Consider the following 15,044-nt stretch of genomic DNA (forward strand, 5'->3'; position numbering starts at 1 on the left):
GCATGTACCTTTAACTTCTATCTCAAGCAAAAATTTGCTATATAAATCCCATCTTAAAACCAATGATTTTGTCAAAATGACCTTGAAGGGTTTGGCCTTAAAGCCACGAAATTTTTCTCGGTTTGGTAGCTAGGATTTCAAAAAATGCCGTTTTAAAATCGTGTACCCTAATAGCAGTGAACAGCAAAAAAATTACCTGAAGCTGAAACACAGATTTAGAATCTGAAGTTGATCAAATTGATGCGCGGGCACGCATCTAAACAGTAGTTCTTCGGTTTTAAATGTTTATTTTAGTGGTGACAGGTGTTTCAATGAAGTGAATACAGTCGCTCTCATGTTGTCACACACCATTTACAGGAAAGAAAGAGCTTTGCGCGGGGCGGCGGGTATTGTGCCGCCGTGGTTTGTGTGGTGTGTTTGGAGTATTATAAGACTTAAGACCCTGTCTCTTTTGAGGTTTTATCAGAGTGGCTCTTATTTTGCTATCAACTTGCGAATTGAGGTGGAGTCTGGATCGCTTCGCAACCCTTCTTACAATAGGGCTAGTTGAGGGATTTCATATAGTCTGAATCGCAGACCTCTACAAAACTGCATGTAGAAGAAGAAGCACGAATCCGTTAGTGGATGCAAGCAGCCTAGGGTTTTCAATGCACGAACTTCGATTCAAATTACCAAAGTTACAGTTATAAAGAGAAATTCTCACTAACACGTAACAGTACAGAAGAAACATTTTTTTTGCAATCAAAGCTCGAAAACTCGAAAACTCTACAACTAAAAACAAACTCCTTAACTCAAACAAATCGTTTTCTCTCTTCGTTTTCTCTGATGATTGTAACTTTTAGCTTCACACCTTGTCTTCATTGTGTATTACTTAATTGCTTAGCATCAGAATTATCTCGGTAAAACTTACGCCCGCCAAAAGAATCGAAGAAGAGTTTATAGCGTGATACACTTTAATAGTAAAGGAATTCAAAGCTGCGGAAAATATCAGAACAATGATCTATTGAGTCTCAGCCAAGGTAAAAAATGTTGTTTGTGTAGGAGCAGGTGGCAAGTTTTTTCTTGCTTACATTACACCTAAGATTAGATAAATGATAAATATATACATTGCATAAAAATACTTCTAACAATAAGTCGGGACTAAATAAATGATATGAAAACTTTAAAATTAAGATTTATTCGCCCGTCCGAGAATGTCCAGTTTTACTTTGTTGATAAAGATTTGATGAAATAAGTATATGGGCCGGCTGAAAACGGGTATGTACGAGAGCAAGAAATTTCACTCTCTGTTACAACTTTATTTCCATAAGTAGACATTCAGCGAGAATTCCAACGATGGTATTTGACTTTTTGATGTTCATTGTTTGTGCTGCTTTGAGCACTACGATGGTCCTCCAACCTGCTCCAAGACCAACGAGCCTGAAATTGAAACGACAAGTTTAAAAGAACATAGATTAATAAAATCGTGTTATGTGCGTAAAAACTTTCGTAAATGATATCACATTTTGTTTACCAAAAATTGATGTGAAAGCAGGGTGAATATTAAGATATTCTAAACATCGACTAGACTTTTATCTTTGCTTTATCTCACTGCTATAGATGGCAGTTTTTTCTAAGTCTAGCCTTAAGCACGGAGATAAAGAATACGTGAAGTGTATAATCAACTTTATAAGATAGTGCGAGCTTACATGTTGAGGGTGATTCTGAACCAACTTTAGTGAAGGGTGTGGATTATTATGTCGGTGTCTTGAAGTTGGTAACGGTTTCCGTTGCCATTGTTTGATCTTTAGATCAGCATGATCCATCTGATATTGTTGACAATATGAAGAAGTCCCAAATTTGAATTCAGTATATATTGAACGAACTGGTTGTGGCCTAAATTTGATTAAATAAAAAACAAAATCTTATATCAATAATTCTTTCATTACAGGAACAGGAACTATGCCCATTACTACAAGAAGACATCAGCAGAAATTGAAAAAATTCTATTTTCTGCTATTTTTGCTGACGTCATCAAAAAGTTTAAAAATTTTGCAATCAGAATGATAGTTTAATTGTTTACCATTGGTGAAAGTTTCATGAAGTTTAGTTAACTACAATCATGGTGGAAATCTATTGAGAATTAAGCTTATTTCCTATCGTTTTTCGAAATTTGGAGTTTGCGGGCGAGAAAGTCGAATTTGGGCAATCTCACAAATTTAATCGGATATTTCAATTTGACTCGGGTTTATAGACCGACCTCCAGGCTATTTTATGAGCCTTATTGAACCATTTTTGAACATTTAGGTCCTGAGATCCTAAGGTCCTAAAACTATACCCTTCCAACCTACTTTAGAGCACTTACAAATCGATTGTGGTTTCAAAACTTCCCGGTGGATTTCCCTTTTTTCTCAAATATAACGACTACGATTGTAGTTCTTGAGATATTCAATTTTTTTTGTTATGTGCCGTCATCACAAATGGCCTGAGAAACAGGTTTTTAGCCAAAATCTCAAAAAGGCAAAAATTAAATTTAAGTATAATAACAGCCTTTTTCATTTTTTACAACGGAATATGCTTCTTTTGATGTATGACACATTATACTAAGAGGAGTGGAACTGCTCCCGAAAAATTACCGAAAATTTGGAAATGCATTAATCAATTTAACTGAGAATCGAATCATCAAACTTACTTGAAATCACTGGCAATCGGGAACGGTATATATTTGAAATCGTTTTGATATTTTGTTTGGTAGATGGAAGGAAAAGTTGGGAATTTTTGGAAGGTAGGACGATACAATGCAGAGAGTGTTCGTACGTTTCCATTACTTATTCTTTCACCGCTGATGTAACCTGGCTCACTCGCCGTTGCTGCAGAAAAAAATGATGAAAATGGATGTTAATATTTGCCTTAATGACAAGTCAACTCATTTTGACCATTGTAAAAAGCTGAGAATTAGAACTTTTTCGTTTCAGTATACATAGAGTGCCTTAAGATTTCTTCAGTACTGTACCCAACCGGCTCAATCTTGCGTCAGTAATACCATACTCAACCTTAATGGAAAATCAATTAATTCAAACCAGAAAAGAAAATTCTGTATCATATTCATGTAAGCATTGCTTTAATTCCAAAGTGAATTTAAAAGTTCATAAATAGCTTTTATTCATTCAAAATGTTTTATCCCCAGCCGTTTGAAAATAATTATCGAGACCGTAAAATACAAAGGGGTGTTTGAAGATTTATTTGATTTCACTTGATCTTCGATACCGATAGTTGACCAAAAATATCGAAATACCGATAGTGAAAAAGGGTCTTTTACTGATACCGAGATGCTCTTGAAATACCGATTACCAATTTATCTTTCCCCGATACCATGCACCGATCTAAAAAGGGGCCATTACCGATGAAAATATTATCCCGTACGCACCCCCTTCCTATATCTGTGGTTTTCCCAAAAAAAAATTATAAGTTAGCTTGTACTTACAGCAATTTCTACTTGATGAGTTAGAAACTCTTGAATTTTGCCTTTCATTATTTCGGCTTCCATTCCTAGTTTCCAATCTACAATATTGTGATGAAACTTTTTGTGAAAATTGTAGATCTGTTGAGTGCTCTCCCTGAACCATTTGCCTGAAAAGTCTTGCAGTTTTGCTTTGTTGTGATATCTTTAAAATTTCTTGGACATTATCTTATGCGTGTATATGTTATCAATTGTATTACATACTATATCACATTTTTAACATGATTTTTGATTACTTTTTGAAAATTTCATAAGGGATTTTGAGAGAAATTGTTTTTTGATAGTTTTAACAAAGAAACATAATTTTCTAATTATCGCCTTCACAATTAAGCTACTCTTATGTGTTGATGTAATCGCCATGGTCACGCTTTGTGTCTCACTTGGTGAGAGAATTGCTAGAAGAATACATCAGAAAGGTTATACTATTTATGATAGATAGAGAGTTTTCATCAGGAATCGAAATGCCATATATTTCCCATCATTTTCAAGGCAAAGAACGAGAAGGTGCAGAAGTTCCATGGGGAACAGAACCAAAAGAACGTTTGGGTAATTCTAAATATCTCTAGTTTATATCTTTATAATACATGTTTTCTTTCGGAATCAAATTGAAACTTTTGAATGTTAACATTTTAGGCGTTGGCAAAGGGAGCAAATTAACGACATACGGATGGATGTTTCAAGGACAAAAAGGTTTACCTGCACAATCATATAGGTATTAACATGCTGCCTGTCTACGTGTTTCTTTCGTGTTCTGACATGTTTCTTTTGTTTTAGTGAAAAAGTGCTTTTCGGAGTGATTTTTACTGTGGAAATGTCATTACCTTGCTTTTAGAAATCACACAACTAATCACTTTGACCCACAGAACTGGCGAAATAAAAGCCAGTACTCTGAAACATTCTTCACTCCGCAAATGTACAGTCGTCATCAAATACAGAAATTCACGGCCAATCGTAATCACCGTCCACACCCTAAGGAGCTAATTTGGCCTATGGAACCATTCAAGGTAAACATACGCCCATTCGTCCTCACAAGATTTTTTTTGTGTATGATAAAGCTTTCTTAAAGTCCCGTAATAAGATCGGCTGCTGGCATCCACTAACGGATTTGTGCTCCTTATTATACTACCTGGAGTTTTGTAGATGTCTGTAATTCAGACTAGTAATAAAATTCCTCTGTATGTTGCTAATGCAATAGCATAAGCAAACTGGTATTCCAAGCTTCCAAACTTGTAAGACGCAATTGGAAGACAAATCAAATGATGATTATAAATAAGCCAAAATCATATCGAGTTGGATACCAGGAAACGCAAAAACCTGACCCCCTTCATTCATGTTTTGGGAAATAGGTATCAAAACTAAAGCCCGACATCCTGAAACAATATCATAACATCAATGAACTTTCAAATTTTGACGAATTTTAAATACCCCTCTCTCCAAACCATTACTCATTACAAAAAAAAATTTATTTTCAAGGGGTATATGATTTGGAAACCTAAACTTGTTCCGGATGATGGTGAAATCAAAAAGTACAGCGCTCCTTCTCTTCTTCGACAATATCAAGACAACAACTGGAGGACAACCAACCAAACCACTTATCAAAATTACTACGAAGGAGTTCCAAAAAAACCCTCCACTACTGGAGGAATTCGTAAAGACGATAGACCAACGAAAGGTTCTGTGTCCAATCAGAGGGACGCGTTGGAATCAAGTCTAAGGGGATCCAGAGTCGGATCAAGACAAGAAGGTAACAAGATATGATGACATGAAAAACGTTGACTTCTGATAAAAAATTCATATCTTCTGCTATACACTTGGGATTTTCGAGTTTATACTGTTGTTTTATCGTGGAAACTACAGCGTTTACTTGGAATATGATCAAATAACAGAACACATTTTCGACCGTAGCCGCCAATTGCTGCGTGGGCAATTTTTGTCCGTTTTATTTTACCAAACTGAAACCCTTCCAGTCTTTTGTTCGCACCTATAGACAATAGAAAGAGTGTAAAAAAAGGATTGGATTGAGTTTAGGGGGATGAATAAATAATAAAGTGGCATGCACCTGACCGCGCGACTACGGTCGAAAAAGTGTTTTAATTTTCTTCATTCAATTTAGCTTTATGAGATGACATGTTTACACTCTTTTGCTTTCCTTTTCAGCTTTTTCCACACCACCTCACTTGCGCACTTCATACAAACTGAACTTCACAGGTGAACCAATCAAACCCTCGACCAACGCAAATCCAGGCGATCGATCTTGGCGAAATATACGCTATTGAAATTTTTATGTATTTTTGAAATGTTTATGTATTTAATTTTATGAATGAGCTAAATAATTTTGCATAAAAAATAAGTTAACCAACCATGGCAGTGACTCGGCTATGTATTCATCCGAATTGACTATGATTATGAATGAAATGACATTAATGAAATTTCGACCGGTAAAATTTTGAGATCTCCACGAAGTTTTTTATGCCATCGAAACGCAAAGTGCGAGCTTCGAGTGAGACGTATTAGCGAGCGTCGAGCTTTCTTGCTTGGCTATTCAAGAGAAAGGCTAGACCAAATCCTGTCCAATTTAAGAGATGACGTCATCGATAGTCAAAATCGAATTCGAGTTATAATTTGCCTTGATTGTCTGTAACTTTTGAATTAGTTTCTTGATTTCGATTTTCAAACAAATTTAAGAACTATGTTGGACGCTAGAAACAGTCAAAGATGGCTTCGAAACCTTCGATTTTGCTAAAAATTCAGTTAAAAAACGCTTATGAAGGCCTTTTATGGAGAGTCGGGATAAGATTGAAAGACTTTTACAACCTTGTCCACGTGTATTATCAGAGTGGGATCTTCCCAAAACAAATACGTCATCATAAAGAATCTGATGACGTTAAGGCCGCTCTCCACTTTCACACGAAATAATCGAAAACCTTTTAACGTTTTTGTAAGGTCATCGGTCGGTTGCAAAATGAAGAAATTCCATTGGGCAAATCTGACGTAACGGTTCAAAAAAATTGAACTTCTTTCAATACTTTTTATTTGTTCGCTCGAGATTTTTTAATGATGTAATGTAATCTTTTCTGAAGACAAAAACGATTGATAATAAGTTTTCATTTTCGCGCGAAAGTGTAGACCAGCATTCACGTGTTTGAAAAACAGACAGCTGCCAGGGTATTATCATAAAAAAAGCTGATAATAATTTGCAGGGAACGAGGTTAAGATTTCACAGATTGCTAGTTTTTAGGATGTAGAGTACCCTGAGTACAAGGAAATATCAACCTCTGAGGACCAAGTAAAGAAATTATATCGCGCATGCGTCAATCTAATCACCGTAGAAAGAATCAATGATGTAAAGCAAATATTCATATTAATGTGTAGCAGACTGTATCAATATACATGTTTACTTTACTATTGACAAATTCCCCGGAAACCTCCAAGTGTAATCAGAGTTTGGTTGTGTTTTCAATGACGTGAAAAAAATATCAACCTTGAACTTAATCCAAGATCTTGGATTGTCACCATGGTTACTTTTCTTTGGGTGTTGATTGCGCTGAATAGAATCTGGATTGGTCGGCACAGATCGATAATAAAATAAAACTAAAATGCTGTATTGTCGATTTCTACCCCTCTGCGAAGCCCCAAAAAAGATGGGTTTAGGGAGCACAAATCACTAAAGTGAGAGAACACTTAAAATACATCGAAGATACTTCAACCTCTAAGTCAAAGTATGACACTAAAGGCAATGATCGAAGATACTTTTCTTCTTATTTCTCTCCGCATATATAGCCTACCTACAATAACATACATATTAGACGAAATCACGTTAGTTAGTTGGTCTTCTTTTGAATTGATGCATATGCAATGCTGCAAGGCAACGTTTTAGCCGCGAAAACGAATATATGCGGCTCTTGTTCTTTTAATCGCCCAATCGCATTTATTAACGCCCTCCTTTTCCCGCCAATTAAGTCTTGATCAGGCGCCAAATCAGTAAAAAAACGTGCCGGTAAATCACAAGATTTTTTGTGTTGATTCCATGCAAGTTGTAGGTAGTCACATGAACAAGAAAAGAAGAGTTCCCAAAGTCCAAGAAACTGATAAGTAAATAATATACAGGTATACGTTATCATGTGTTTTTTTATACAGTAATCATTGAATAAATAAATGCTGAATAATTTTAAAGAACATGCGTTTTAAGGCTGCAAGAAACTATGACTGGTAAGAACTCTTAGCAGACTCCAGGCATCAGAAGAATGATGGGAAAAAACTGGAGATGTAAAACACATATATGTTACAGTATACTTCCAAAACACAAAAATAGTTTTTCATAGCTTTTCATTAGACCTGACCCAATCAATCGAACCTGTTGCACCAATCGAAACAATCAAACTAATCGAACTCCATCGAAATTAATCATCAAATTAATCATTAAATGTAGTAAATTCATAAACAACAAAACTAATGATAATCCTAATGTAAACCAGGTCAATTTCAAACCGTTGAGTATCCAAAATTTATTTAAACTTGAAGCATGTAAACTTGTATATAAATTCTTGAATTGTACATTAAACAAATCATCTTCAGATTTATTCACTCGTCATCCCCGTCTCCATGACATCAACCATCCAGCTAGGAGAGACAGTAGCAACAGTGTGGCTGTAACCCATTTTGATCAAACTGACTGTTCTGTTATGTACAACGCCCCCTTAGCTTGGCACCAGTTTGATTGCTACAAAACCACTAAATTCTCTATTCATACTATGAGTCATAATCTAAAAAAGGGCTTGGCCCTAACACAGTAAAAATATTTCGTCCGTTTTCCATTTTCTTATATTCCCATTTTTATCATAAAACTTGTGCTATTTTAAATCTTGTAGTCCATTTTGTATATAAATGTATAATACCAAAAACCTTAGTCTACTAATATCACTAATATTGGTAGTCAGTAGTAGTATTTATGATCCATATATTATAGCTATCTAGATTGATTTTCCTTTATACTAATGAACGGCTTTGAAAGCTTAGTATTTATGAGCTAATCGTTCTTAGTTTTTTATTCACTGTACATATCTTAAAAACGAGAAGAGACTTATCTTATCTTATCTTATCTTATCTTAGAACGATTAAAGTTCAATTAAAAAATTCAATCAAACTCTAAAAGATTTTTTAAAAGATTGTGAGTGTTCGATTAAGTACGATCAATGGGTTTTGGTTCGATCAGTTCGATAAACCAATTTTGTTTGACAAGTTTGTACTCTGCTCCGCCACCATATATTAGCTTCTTTTCAAAGCCAAATTCGGAATGCAAATCAGGAAATTACTTCCGATAACGGATTACACACTTTTCCAGTATCCTTTTAGCGCCAGAGGTGGTTTGTTGAGGGGGGGAGGGCTGCGTAGCATTCTCCCCCTTTGTCGCACGCAAAATTGCAAAAGAGGTTCTACAGACTTTATTCTGGATAGACAAATATCCGGGTACAATAAACGTCAAGCTGTTAGTTAAGTTTGGGAACTGTCGAAATGGCAATCGCGTGGCAGGATAAAGTTTTTGCAAGCGAGAGAAGATATGAGGATTTAATATCATCAAACTACAATCAAAGTTTTTACTGACGGAACTAATAGAACTGCTATTGCCTCAAAAATTGTGAGTGTTCGATTAGGTTCGATTAATTTTTTTAATCGAACTTTAATCCTTCGATGGAGTTCAATTAGTTCGATTGTTCGATTGGTTCAACAAGTTCGATTGATCGGGTCTGGATTAGATTTTCAGGGATTTCCTCCAGTGTGTTTGACATTATTGAGTGTGGTGTTGGATTCGGCTTTCAATATAAATGTCAATTGTTATTTTTATAATCCATATAATAACTACGACTTCTCCAGCTCGATACAATCAATAAGGCCTATAAGTGGCTAAGTAAAAGGGCCTAAAAGTCCACTAAAAAAAGTTTGTTAAGTTTTTAAAGAGGCCTACCTAGAGGTCTAGACCTAATCTAATTGAATTGCAAAATGGGCCTATAAGCAGCTATAAGTCCCTTTGTGGCTTTATTTCCAGGCAATATCAACCAAACCCTATTGCTATTGAACTGATTTTCGTAATCGAACCATCGAATTTCATCAAACAAAATCGATTACTTATCGCAGTTCAATTAAGTTTGATCAGTGTTTTTGTAGCTCAAATGGTTCCAGTTATGTGCTCCGAGAATGATTTGTGAATAAAAACTGTAAATCGAACACATCAAACTTATCAATCAAACTAATCGAACTTTACCGAAATTTCTCGGTTCAATGACTGTTCGATTTGGTTTGGTAATCGAACACCTATCGTTCCATTAAGCTCGATTGAGTTTGATTGGTTGTAATCGAAAAGTTCGATTGATATCGCCTGGTTATTTTGTTGTGTCATAAGTGAAGGTTTTGAACTTCAAAAGGCAGAAATTTTTCAAAATTCATGTTTTATTTAACAGCTTGGTAAAATCTGTGTGTTTCCATTTCTAGAAATTTTGCGCAAGTCATCGATGGCGCAAGAAATCAACAAAAGAAACCAATAAAAGATCAAAGAGAAAAGGCATAAGTGGGAAAAAGTGATTGTTTGCCAATCTCAAGATTAAGTTGGCGGTTTTTATGAGTTTTCCTGTGGTATAAATGAAGACTTGCCAGATTGGCAAACATGAAGAAATAGAAGAAACTAAGAATTCATCCCCTGGAAAATATATTTAGATTGTTTTATTTTGTTCAATCGCAAACGCTCTTGAAAGCGCCAAATATTTTATTATCCAATCATAGCGATATCAATTGATTTATTTTATGCAATCAAAAAATTGCCGTACCATTGTTAAAAAGAAGTATCCAATCAAATGAAGGTAAAATTGGTGCCGTGGTATAGTGGTAGTCGACCTTGGCTTCTGTGCAGGAGGCCAGGGTTCGATTCCCACTCACGGCAGTTCACTTGGCAAGTGAACGTTCCTTCGCCCAGGTCAACCCATGCCATGTGAGGGGAATTGGACGTGCTGACGGGATGCTCATTAGTAAGCGTCTATAGTTGCCAGAATAGGCCTCTAAAGCCTCCTGCAACTCAACCAAATAGAAATAGAAATAGAAAACACTTTCATCCAATCAGAAAGGATTCTTTGAAAAAATAACACTCGCATTAAATTCCCACTTTCGTTTGCGAACTAAAGATAAGAAAAAAATTCATCCCTTAGAATCAACAATTGAAACAAATAAAGTTAAATGACTACTCGTTATCCAAGGTGCTGAAAAGCCATTCATCATACACGGCAATCTTATTGGTTGAAATTTAAAAAAGACACTCTAATGGAGCGAATTATGGAAGCAACTGAGAAGAAGGGACCACTTTCGTTTTTACTGCAGATTTCGATATAAAAATTGCATAGTTAATACTTCTGTTAATATGTATTATGTGTCAACTATGTAAGCATTTTATTGTTGGAATAGAAAAGAGAAAAGAGGTAAGTCTAGCCTAGCCTAATTGTCAGGGGGTGTAAAAAGAATGTGAGAGCTTATTTGTATCAAAAGCAAATCACATGGATTTTACCAAGCTGTTTAAGTCCACTCTGCAAGATTTACTAAGTCTGAAGTTGCACCTGTTACGTACAAAGATATCTTTTTATTGAAAAAACATCCTCATGGCTTTAAGAAGACATTTACTTCAAAGCTTTACAATCAAAAATGGTTTCAGAATCAAGGAAAAACTTTAATTGCAATTTTCTCAAAATGACCAAAATGGCCTTAGGCCCCTTTTGAATTAATAGGGCTCACAGAACTTAGGCCCCTTTTTTTAATTGAGGTAGTGAATTGATCGACTGACTCTAAAATGATCCATTGATCGCCAATTGATGAAAAAAACAAATAGATGATCAATCGATACTCAAGATTTTAGAAGAGGGTTGATATCCATTCAATCAATGTATAGCCCTAACTCTCCATTCAAAAATTACGGAAAACTCATATTTGGACTTTGTACCCAATGCTCCACACAAGCACTTGAGCTAAAGTCCTGCAATAGCATTTTTTTTACCCCATTGAAACGCTAAAAAATGCCAATAATATAATAATGTCACAACCAAAATCTTTTTGATAATTTTTATAAAGTTGAATCTCTTTCACACTTCTAAGTGGTTTTTCAACATTCTTGAGCTCTTCAATTGGGCTATATGGCTAAAATAGGTAAAACATAAGTAAATATAGCAATTTTACCCCCTGAAATGTAAAAAGTGCAAATAAAATATCACAACCTGGAAATTTTTAATGATTTTAGTGAAGTTCAATCTTTTCCACACTTCTATGAGGTTTTGAACCTTTTTGAGCTCTTATGGCGTTATGTGGCTGAAAGAGGTAAAAATAGCATTTCTTACGCCCTGAAATGTTAAAAAGTGCCAGTGACAATATAACCTAAATTTTTTAACGGTTTCGATAAAGTCCAACATCTCGAAAATCTTTTGTGTCGGTCATGATGTTCGAATGAAAAGAGAATAAACCATTGACTTGAGAGTTGAAAATAAATCTCTTATATTCCTGTCTCTTACTTAGCCTATTCTTTTAAAATACTCGCTTCCTTTGTAGCTTTCAAGAGTGTTTCTAAAGTTTACTTTAATTTACTGCGTTCTTGGTAATTTTATTAACGGTTGTTTCTAAGATTGCTTTTTATTGATTTTTTATTGGTTTTCTCCGTAACTTTCAAGAGTGTTTCTAAGATCACTTTTATTGATTAGTGTTCTTTATATCTTTCAAGAGTGTTTCTAAGTTAACTTTTATCAACTCGCTATCTTTGTAACTTTAAAGGGGTGTTTCTAAGATCTATTTTATCAAATCAATTTCTCTGTTACAGTAACGAAAGGTCACTTTTATTTTACCTCATAGTGTGCAGAGGGGTCTGAACCCCCCATTAATATTTCATCCCCCCCCTATAAAGGTATCCCCCCTATTTTTAAAATTATTTGATCCCGCACCATTTACAGGGGTCCGAGCCCCCAGCATATAATTTGTACTCCCAGTATTGGGAAGAATTTTGATCTGATTCAAAACAGAGTGCAGTGAGAATAAATCAGATAAGTCGAAATTATGTGATATTAAATTTTATTGACTTAAATCAACATACAGTATAACATAAAAAAAAAAAAATTTAACCAAAAAGTTACTATCCCCCCCCCCATTTTTATTTGATCCCCCCCTATAAGCTCAAACCCCCCATTTTAACTGGAAAATTGCCCATCCCCCCCTATAAAGCCTTCCTTGAAAACTCGGACCCCCCCCCCCTTAGAAAAGGGGGGGGTTCATACTATGTAACCTACTCGCTTTCTCCATAACTTTCAAGACTGTATAATTTTAGAAAAAATATACACTGAATTTATCGTCAGGATTTTGAGATTTCATTTCTGTTGGACATGATGTCCGATTGACTAAAAATATTTATTTGCAACCCTGCTGATTGACTATTAACAAGCAACATAATCACACAAAATCAACTGTCAATCATATACTCAAACAATTCATAAAAATTAGAACCCAGGTGCTTTTGCTTTCTTTTTCAAGAAAAATACAACACGGTTTTGAATGTTTTAGCTGAACAACCAGACCAGATTATTACATTCGCTATATCCCTTTAGAGCAGAGCATGGTTTTTGCATAATGGATGGTCTGTTATGAGATTACATCTACCAAGCCATGTTCAAAATCATCGTTTGTTGGTGTTTAGGTACAAAGAAAATAAATCGATAAGATGTCAAGAAAGTGTTGTCCCTGCTGTTCAGTCCTTATTGCATCAATTTGCCTGGCAGTTGTTGGAATCTTGATAGCGTGTCTGAATTTTGGTGCTATGCCATTATATAAAGGTATTGTAAAGAAGGTATGATTATTTTTATTTATATTTTGTATCCAAACTTTTTCCTGATTATGAATTGATGGTAGTTGTCTTTAAATCAACCTTGATTTTTCTTGGAAACTTATTAATTTCAACTTCTAATTGAATTTCTATTACAGAAATTGGTGATGAAAAAAGGTTCAATGACCTACAAAAATTGGGAACATGCACCACTACCAGTGTACATGAATTATTACATCTTTAATTACACAAATTTGGAGGAGATTAAGAATGGAAGCAAACCAATTATTAAAGAGCTGGGACCTTATGCATACAGGTGGGAATCTATTTTATGCACAAGTAATGTCAACATTTTAATCCATTAATGAAAACAATTTATAGTTATGTCTAAAAGGCTCTTTATTCAAGGCCACTTTTATAGTAATAATACTATTTTTTGAATTTCATTGTTCAAGCACAAAAAGGTCTTAATCTAAATCTAATCAATATTTGAAATGCTTTTCATCTCTTCTGTTTAGGGAGGACAGGACCAACGAAGTCTCTGACATGAATGAAAACGAGATAACATACAAACAGTTGTACTCGTACACGTTTGATCCAAATATGTCTTGTCCAGGATGTTCTGAAAGCGACATGATTTATACTCCAAATATACCATTCATGGTAATGACATTCATTTGACAATTGGAGCACCTAAGAATTTGAGCAATCCCTCCTTAAATTTGATATTTGATTTTACGTAAAAACGGATATAATTTGATTTTTGTTGTTAATTCAGGTTAATTACTATTATATCTTTAGAGTATTGTGAAAATTCTGGCTGGGGCAAATGTAACTGAGCATTCCGATCCTTCAAAAACAGAGCCAATGAAATTCTTTGGTCAAATTTTCAGTGCAGCTTTGGACCAAGAAGGAGCAGATATTTTCTATCATCATAACATCAGTCAATTACTATGGGGATATCATGATAACTTTTTGGCTGCAATCCAGGCGGAATCTTCTTCACTTCCTCCTTCCTACTTAAAAGCACTCAATATCAGCTTCCCAAGTAACCTTGATACTACTATCCAATTGCAGGTATTCTTTCAATTATTTTTATTGTATAGTTTGATCTTATTCGACTATAGTGATAACTTGAATACTGATTCTATATTTTCAATCCGACACTTTCTTTATTGATAAAAGATTACTTCGGGATTTTTGCAACCTTGCCAATATTGTTTTGAATCTGACCTCACATTAGAGAATTATGAACTTTTAGGGTAAAGAATGGTGAAGATAATTTTCGGGGAATTGCAAAAGTTTTCAAAACGTTCTAACGCATTATACCACAGAATCAAAATTGATTTGAAGTAACTGTCTTTTTTGTTTTAATACAAGCACAACGGTACAAGTTTTCTCCTTCCCTAATAAAGAAGCGGCCTTGCCTCCAAACGACCTAAAGTGAACCCCCTAAAGATATAAAACTCTATAGACTAAGAATGGATCAGAGGCCCATGATAGATATGAAATGTTTTTATTTGAGAATAAGAGATTGCAAATCTGTTAATCGTGTTTGTTTCTCATTTTTGACTATATCTTTCAACTCCAAGTAGTTTTATTGTTATTTGGAATTTTAGATTTTTTTTTCAAAATGGCGACCTGGCCAAATGCACAGATCTGTAAAGCCCGAAGGGCTAGATTTGCGGCTTTTATCGAAAAGTGAAGCCTAGG

General features: G+C 34.9%; 3 protein-coding genes across 3 annotated transcripts; 2 read left to right on the plus strand and 1 right to left on the minus strand.

Annotated features, from left to right (window-relative positions):
- Positions 1–985: 985 nt before the first annotated feature.
- LOC136822677 (uncharacterized) lies at positions 986–3,695 on the minus strand. The gene is made up of 4 exons (XM_067078969.1): positions 3,464–3,695; positions 2,672–2,849; positions 1,689–1,875; positions 986–1,419 (listed from the first exon to the last, which is right to left on the minus strand). The coding sequence occupies exons 1-4, from the start codon at positions 3,603–3,605 to the stop codon at positions 1,318–1,320; spliced, it is 609 nt and encodes a 202-aa protein (XP_066935070.1). The 5' UTR covers positions 3,606–3,695; the 3' UTR covers positions 986–1,317.
- Positions 3,696–3,870: 175 nt separating this feature from the next.
- Positions 3,871–5,866, plus strand: LOC136822676 (uncharacterized). The gene is made up of 5 exons (XM_067078968.1): positions 3,871–4,045; positions 4,133–4,211; positions 4,332–4,503; positions 4,973–5,243; positions 5,657–5,866. Exons 1-5 carry the CDS (start codon positions 3,928–3,930, stop codon positions 5,773–5,775), a joined length of 759 nt encoding a protein of 252 aa, XP_066935069.1. The 5' UTR covers positions 3,871–3,927; the 3' UTR covers positions 5,776–5,866.
- Positions 5,867–13,141: 7,275 nt separating this feature from the next.
- On the plus strand, positions 13,142–14,741 carry LOC136822674 (lysosome membrane protein 2-like). Its single transcript, XM_067078965.1, has 5 exons — positions 13,142–13,355; positions 13,490–13,647; positions 13,850–13,994; positions 14,133–14,408; positions 14,712–14,741. The coding sequence occupies exons 1-5, from the start codon at positions 13,230–13,232 to the stop codon at positions 14,739–14,741; spliced, it is 735 nt and encodes a 244-aa protein (XP_066935066.1). The 5' UTR covers positions 13,142–13,229.
- The last annotated feature ends 303 nt before the right edge of the window (positions 14,742–15,044 follow it).

This window comes from Clytia hemisphaerica, unplaced genomic scaffold, assembly GCF_902728285.1.
Source record: "Clytia hemisphaerica strain Z4C2 unplaced genomic scaffold, Clytia hemisphaerica genome assembly, whole genome shotgun sequence".
NCBI classification, from domain to species: domain Eukaryota; kingdom Metazoa; phylum Cnidaria; class Hydrozoa; order Leptothecata; family Clytiidae; genus Clytia; species Clytia hemisphaerica.